Raw genomic sequence first — 8,215 nt, forward strand, 5'->3', positions numbered from 1 at the left:
GATAAACAGTAACTGAGCAGCTCTGTTAAAATGCCATGCTTTTTCATATGTAGCAGTTTTACCCTGAAATCTATAAATATAAATGGTAAATCTATCTATCTATCTATCTATCTATCTATCTATCTATCTATCTATCTATCTATCTATCTATCTATCTATCTATCTATCTATCTATCTATCTATCTATCTATCTATCTATCTATCTAAGATTTCTTTACATATCTGCTTTAGATTAATTCTTTATGCAAACATAAAGGGACAGTTTCCAAGAATGTCTTGGACTACACAGCGTTTTCAATGGAAATCTTTCTTTGAGATAAAATTTTACATTTAAACAAAATGGCCAATCCAACATAAAGTCTGTGTTGAGCTGTTGAGAGCATTCAGACCCACTATTATATTTCAGGCATTAGAACTGCTTTAATCACTAGTGTGGTCCCACATGAAACACACGTGCACCAAGAGCTCTGGCTCAGTGCAGCAGGCACAAACCCATGACCTTCCTGCTGCAAATACACGAGCGGTGTCCCATTTCAAACGACAACTGCACACAACAAAGACGGTGAGGGCTGAAGTACGAGATATAAACTGTAGAAACCTCTTTATTTAAAAAGGCTAGAAGAGAGTAGCAAAAATGATTGAAAAAATTAAGTACACCAACCAAGACTCAAAACAAAAAGAAGTTCCTTATGTTAGAGAGAACATGACACTTAAAATAAATACTGTCCTGTGTCCTTAGTAATGTTGTGGGAAGCTACTGTTTCCATAGCTTCCTCTAGTGTTTTTTTTTTCTTCTAAATCAATTATACAACAATAAGACTAAAAATGCACAATAAACCTGAAGTAGACACTTTATATAATTATATAATGTAGAACACAGTGAAAAACTTCAATTATTCATGCAAAAAGTCTTGAAAAAAAAGCATCACAGCCCTTTGTATTCAAAAAAGCTTCCATGGCCTCCTTTGCAAGTTGTGTTCCTTTAAAATACTTTTAACAAACTATTCTTTAGCAGACTCTTCTGGAAGCTCCTCCTCTTGTTCATGCTCAGTCTCAACCTGCTCAGTCTGGGCACTGTCTCCCTCCTCTTTTTCGGTCTCATTTGTTCTGCTGCTGTCTGTCTGATCTGAAGCAGCGTGATCCTCCTCTGCAGCAGTTTTCGAATCTTGTTCTTTAGCATCATCAACATCCTCGGTCTCAGTTTTTTCCGCTTGTACATCATTTGAAAGTGACGAGCTCTCTGCTACAGCATGTTCCTCGACTTGTTCCTCAGCAAGTGTCTCCTCGATTTCATTCAAGTTCATCTTTGTCTCTTCTGGAAGACTCAGAGCCTCCTCAGATATGGTGTCTACCTCTTCTGTTTGCTCATCTTTCTCAGTTTGGGTCAGGTCAGTGTCCTCAGTTTGATTTGAGGGCAGGTCAGAGACCTCTGAATCAGAAGAAGTCTGAATCTTCTCTGCATCACGTTCCTTTTGATGTTCCTCATTTACTTCTAGTGGAATAGCACTGTGTTCCTCTTCTCCTGCAGTTACTCCTTGTTTTTCGTTTAATTCTTCCTCTTCTTTCCTTGGTACCTCCTTGGTTACATTTTCCTCCACTTCTGCTTCTGACTCTTGTTCCTTTACTTTTACTCTTTTCCTCCCTTTTTTGTCTTGTTCTCCAGAAACATTCCCTTCTTGTTCTTGTTCTCCAGAAACATTGTCTTCTTTTTCTGCATCCTGTTCTTCAGCAACTCCTTTTTTCTCAATCACTTTGTTGTCCTCTTGTACTCCTTGTTCTTTTGTAACTTTCTCCTCCTCTTTTGCTTCTGCTTGAACTGTAAGTTCCTTCTCTTCAGTAGGTTCAGTAGGTTCTGGTTCTTCTTTACGGGCTTTCTTTTTGTCATCAGTTGTGCCCACTTGCTTCCCGTCATCTGCTTTTTCTGCTTGCTCCTCTACCTTGTCCTGGACCTCTTCTGTTTGAGCTCCAGGCAAAAACTATAAACAAAAACAAAAAGCATGCATCATTATTTACCAGCTTGACCTCACAGCCCATGTGACATGTGGTTTAAAAGCTGTAGAACATGATATCCACCTTATTTTGCCACTGCCAATTTCAAGAATTTGTCTCTTAGAATTCATAGTTCAGTTCATTACAGTTGTATCATATTTAATATGAATGCAGTCTGAAGTAGCAACTGTTGTGGACCCTGATCATAATGTAGCTAGTTATGCTAACTAGGGCTGCATTGCAAATGTTCTTTTTTCAACTGTATATATCATGATATTAAAACAATTCAGGGCCCATGAGGTCACCAGCCCGGCCCCCACCCCAATGCTGTCTTATGTCCAGACCAATCAAGAGCTTTAAATCAGGCATTTAAATGGATTTTTAAAAGATAAATAAGGGTTTTTTTCTGGAATTAAAAGTGTGAATTCAGCTGTAACTGGAAATATCTGAGCGAAACTGTGCTGGACTGAGGTGCTCAGCTTTCAACATGTGTGTTTACAAGCACGTGCCCAGCCATGTGCTCAGCCTGAGATTCATAATCAAGTCGTTTCTGTGGGTTAGGATGTTCTGGTAATGGTAAGAGCAGACGTATGGAGGTTTGGGAGGATGTTTTAAGTTTAAGTTTAGTTCTTATACCCACAGTTACTTCTTAGTTCTTATAATCCTCTTTTTTTTGAAAGGTACTGGATGAAAGTTAAACGGAGCTCAACACATATTCTCCTGTACTTCCTTTTACTGTATTTTTTGCACTATATGGTGCATTTAAATCCTTTAATTTTTCCAAAAATCATCATCGCTAATGCTAATGCTGCTGCACCCAGCCTTAGTGGAAATCTAAGCTTACTGTAAATAAATAGAAGCGCTTCACTAACACAAATAAACACTTTTCGGGTGGGAAATCTGTGTGGATTAACATCCACAGATGTTAACATCTTTTTTTTAAGAATTACAGTTTGTTCACTTAGCTTTACTTAACTTAATTACATCACCATCACCCATCGGCAAGACCTGCTGAATTAGAAGGAAAGCATAGCAAAATCCCTGTCTCATAATGCACCTTATAATCCGGTGCACCTTATGCACTGTAAACCCAGAAAAAATAAATGGTCTGTTTTACCTAAAATTGGAGATTTCTAAACATTACTCAACTATTTTGAGTTAGATGAACATTTGTGGGCACATATACATTCAAATAGAGATTTTTGATTTGAACCAACTTATAATAACTGAGTTTAATCTGTTGTCATTGGCAGCTTCTTTTCCATTGGCTTCTGTCACAATCTATTTGCATACTAGGTGTGTCCATCAGTTTCAGACACTCACTATCAGTGTGTAGTAATTCCTCCCAGGCTAGGTTAGGTAAACTTGTAGATCACATATTATGATTAAACACTTGATCTTTGTGTTGTTGGCTGTAGAACAAGCATCATTTACTGAGCTGCAGTAACTCTGTGTTAGCTGTGTTCTCAGTATTTAAAAAAATAGTTGAATGAAACCCGAAAGAAGACTAAATTCAAGTTCCGGAAAATATTCATTTTAAATATATATGTATATGTATTTGTTAAGTTCACTGTACTTAAAAATTATATTACATGAACTTTACATGAAATTTGTTAGGTAATCGGTTACAACAAAAGTTTTGAGTTTAGTCAACTTATCGGGTTTTACAGTGTGTATGAAAATAGACCTGAAAATAATGATACTGTTGTGCCCCATAACTAACTGAGTATATCATACTTTTCATATTGTATATTTTCGTCACTGTTGTTGTAATCTTGATCAATAAATCAGCTGCTGCCCCGGACACATAGTAAACAAATATGGCAGCCTCCTCTTAATCATGCAAAATAATGTGGATAGACAATAAACCAGAAATGTTGTTTACACTGCTGGAAATTTCCAACCGTGATCTACATCAAAGGTGCTGTACCTGGGTCTGGACAGCTTTGAGCTGGTCAGCGAGTTGGGAATGAAGACTCTCTGTGCTGCTCTGATGATTCTCCAGCTTTTTGTTCAGAGACTTGAGCTGTTCCTTAAACACTTGGGCTCGTTTTACCTGCTGCAATTCCATCTGCTGCCTGATGGAGAGAACATTGCAGTTAGAATACATGAATACAAAATCACCCCCCTCTCTTTGCCCCCATGGTTGAAAAAGCATTACTATAGTATTGTGGCTACTGACGTCTTATGGTGACCAGGTCACAGTGCCTGCTAAAGTGGTGCTTTTTGCAATAAATTATGATTTTGTGCCCTCTAGATTAAGAAAGAGCCTTCTATGCCACCCTATTAGAAAGTGTCTCAAAGGGTAATGTGATTTAATGGGGTGCCTGGTACATGCACAATAGGAAAACCTGTATTTAATGGTACAGAACAAGGTACATAAACTGTTGTCAATAACGCAACAGTGTTTTAATAAACAAAAATCTCATTCCCATCCATAAACTTTAAATCCATAGATCTATTCCATCCATTTACAGTAGATTTTTATCCAGATTTTTATCCACGCCCCCTTTGCAATGTCACGCAGTATATGCCATTTTTATTTTTTAATAGTCAAGATATTTTATCTAAAAATGAACTGCTAAAGCTTTCCATTTCACAACTTACCTGAGTTCCATCAACTCCTGCACATTCGTAACAAGAGCTTCCTGCTTGTTTGTGAAGTATTCCCTCATTTCAGCGATTTCCCACTTTTGGTCCTCCACCTGAGACTTCAGGCCTTCCACAACTAAGACATGCTCACCCAGATGTGTCTCGGTGAGTGAAAGTGTGCTGGTGAGGCCAGAAACGCTTACGGCGAGCTCTGTATTGGCGCTCACGATGGCGCTGACGCTCTGCTTCACAGCCTCAAACTCCTCGCTCTTGTTCTTGAGGATGGCATTTAGAGATGCAATGGAGATGCTGTTCTGCTGGAGTTCAGCTAATTTGGCATTCATTTCCGTCTGCAGGGCCCAGACTTTGTTCTGAAGGTCTTTGGACTTGATTTGCTCTGATGCGGCCAGCGCTACCTCAGCCTGTCTCTGAGCTTTGGCGTAGGCTTCTTCCAGTCCCAGCAGACGCTCCTCAAAACCTCCTACACTGGCAAGCTGGAGAAAGAGGACAGAACATTAATACAGTGAGCAGACACTGCAACTCCACACTGTTAATAACTGTTATGTAAGCAGTTACAGTAGATGGATAGTCCAACATAATTGTCAATATAAAAAAAATATATATATTTTGTGTCGCATAGTTGCTTAAATGTGGAGGAACACTGTAATAATATTTAAAGACTTACACTAAATTACTTCTTTACTTTAAAGTACTTTTTGTACATTTTGTACAGTTTTCTTTTATGTGTGGGTGGGTTAAGGTCATGTCTGTGCTGCTGCCTGTTTAAATGCAATGATTCTTTTAAGTGGTTTAATAACACAATTTACAATTCTGCACCATTCCATCTTGAAACAATCTTCTCTTTTAGAAAAGACAATTTGACATCAGTGACATCCCAACCTTCACACTGTTTTATTTTCAATGAACTGAGGACACCTGCTGAACGTTTAGAAAATAATTTAAATCCCACTTAATATTTGGCATATTGTCCACTCAGTCATGGTAATAAAAGAAGATAAAAATGTCCACCCTGTCATGCAGATAGGATTGTAGGAAATAAAAGTACAAAAGTTGGGAAAACATTATTTTTGTGCAATCTATATCAATCTGAGTCTTAAATTAATTGTCATTTTTTATTAGTTATGAGACTCCAAAAAGTCCTGACTCCAAAAGTTCTAATAATGACCTACGTGCTAGCATAGGGAACAATTAATGCAACAGTTGATAAGGGCAAGATAAAGGTGCAGCTGTTTTCACCACCCCATAATCAAAAGTACTAGCGTTAACATTACACCTTATTTCTAGAGCATACTCTACCACACAAATTCTCATTAATATTTATTTTATATTTGTATTATTTGCTACCTTGTAGATTAATATTTAAGACCTAAAACTATGAAGAAGCACAGATACAGTTAGGTATTAGACAAAAAAAGTGTTTGGCTTCACAGACCTGTGACAAAAAAATCCCAGCCAAGGTGTTTTGGGACGAGTTGGAGCACAGAGTGAAGGAAAAGCAGTTAGGTAGAGCTCAGCACCTCTAGAACTCCTTTAATACAGTTGGAGAACCAATTTTGGTTCAGGTTTTCACTCATGAAGCGACTGAGAGAATCAGCCAAGTCTGAGTGGGCTAAGTTGGCATCAAAGCAAAAGATTCTGGATTATTTAAAGAATCTAAAAGTATAAAACATACTAATTTGTTAAGTTTACTACATATCTTCCTTTATAGTTATTATGTCTTCCATATTAATCAACAATGTAGAAAATAATAAACATAAACATTAAATGAGAAGGAGTGTGTCCAAAATTTATTTTGATTGGTACTGTATCTCCCAAAGTTACTCACTGGGACCTACTGGTTTGATTTTATTTGCTTTATTAAACAAGTAACATGAAATTAAATGAAACTAAGCTCATAAATGTCTTTGTTCACATGTGGAAAGAAAATACCAGAAGAACTGAATCTTTCTATCAGTGCAGCACTATACAGGATCTGCAGCACACTTCTAAATGAATGTTGTGAAAAGAAATATGATAGTGCTCTTCACTGACAGCACAACTATTAATGGCCTGAGGTCTGGCTGCACTGCATAGCTCAGCACAGTGAAAGTCATGCACAGTGTGCACAGCCTATAACATACAGACATGACATTTTAAATGATAGAGCTTTCTTATCTTATATTACTTTATCTTATTTGCTTTTGGAAAAAGAATACTTATTCTAAGACTCTGGACACTTGGGATGTGCCATATAGTATTGTACCCAATAATACCCTCAACATTTTTGAATATCGTGAATATTATTATACCCTAAACATATCAAGCCATATCACCCACCCCTAATTATCACATCAGGGTAGTGCTTTTTTGCGTTTTTTAGCAAAAATCACTGTTATCATTTCCTATTATATCTACTATAGACAGATTATATCTGTCCAGTATCATTTATTTTACTTTAATCCTGGATATATGGAGATATTTGGAGTGCATTATTAATATCATGACATTCTGGATCATTGACTTTTCTGTTACAAATTTGATAAAATTCTTCTATTTTTCTTGTAAGTTTATCTCAGTAAGGGTGTGCCAAATCATATGCAATAATAAAATAAAAAATATATATTCTGTTGCAGTAGTGTTTTCTTGATATTTGTTTTTTTTTTTTATTCAGTGTTTTGTCATATCTTCAAGAGTATCGTTATCCCAAAAAATAACCAAGACATATCGTGATATTAATTAATTTAGGGCCATATCGCCCACCCCTACTGGACACTGCACACTGCAAATGTGAATAAAAAAGTTTTGCTGATACAGCTGGCCCTTCATTTGCTTAGAACTTCACACTAGTCTAACTTCATTAGATAATTAGATACATGTATAAAAGTCAGATAAAGTTAAAGCTAAAATAACCAGCTGTGATCTGTCTACCTGTGCGCTCCCAGAGCCCAACTGCTGCTGCAGCTTGGTGATTCTGGTCTGCATGGTGCCGAGGGCTTCAGTCAGCTCCTCGATGGCCTGCTGTTGCTGACTGCAGAACCAGGCCAGCGTGGACCCCGCGAGGAGGATGAAGATGAAGACAGCGCACGGGAGGGCATACTCTTTGATTCCGCGCGGCTGTACTACTGGGGGCTCCAGCAGTAACAGGGGGTCGTCCGGCTTACTGCTGCTCTTCGCCCTGCGCCTCGCCATGCTTCTCCTCTCAGCTGCGGGTCACCCGGCCTCCAGAGAGCGCTTCAACCGAATAACAGCAGCCGGTTATGTTTAGAAGAGGGTTTGAAGAAGGGGGGCAGAGAGTCTGGAGGGGGGATTGGGGGGTTATCATCGTTTGTGGCATCCAATGACGCTTACTGAACTTCTCGCACGTGAGCAGAAAAAGGGCGTGGCACACAGGTAGCTTGATTTCAGGTAGGGACAGTAATGATGGGAAGTTTGATTCAGTTTTCAGAACCGATTCTTTCGAAGCCGTTTCGTTTAGCAGTGACACGAACGATTCGGCTCTTTGAAGAACCGACTGTCTGAAATATTATGTTTTGGGTTTTTATTTAATTTACAAATAATAATAATAATATAATTACACAATCAGAGACCCGACCTTTTAATCTAATTCTGATGGTGTTTGATTTTTGTATTATAT

The 8,215-nt window shown here is 38.0% G+C and overlaps 1 protein-coding gene across 1 annotated transcript; it reads right to left on the bottom strand.

Moving 5' to 3' along the window:
• Window positions 1–575: 575 nt before the first annotated feature.
• Window positions 576–7,871, bottom strand: zgc:66479 (uncharacterized protein LOC327541 homolog). The gene is made up of 4 exons (XM_007253369.4): window positions 7,510–7,871; window positions 4,597–5,075; window positions 3,920–4,067; window positions 576–1,976 (listed from the first exon to the last, which is right to left on the bottom strand). The coding sequence occupies exons 1-4, from the start codon at window positions 7,768–7,770 to the stop codon at window positions 1,002–1,004; spliced, it is 1,863 nt and encodes a 620-aa protein (XP_007253431.3). The 5' UTR covers window positions 7,771–7,871; the 3' UTR covers window positions 576–1,001.
• Between the last annotated feature and the right edge of the window lie 344 nt (window positions 7,872–8,215).

This window comes from Astyanax mexicanus, chromosome 5, assembly GCF_023375975.1.
Source record: "Astyanax mexicanus isolate ESR-SI-001 chromosome 5, AstMex3_surface, whole genome shotgun sequence".
Classification (NCBI taxonomy): Eukaryota; Metazoa; Chordata; class Actinopteri; order Characiformes; family Acestrorhamphidae; genus Astyanax; species Astyanax mexicanus.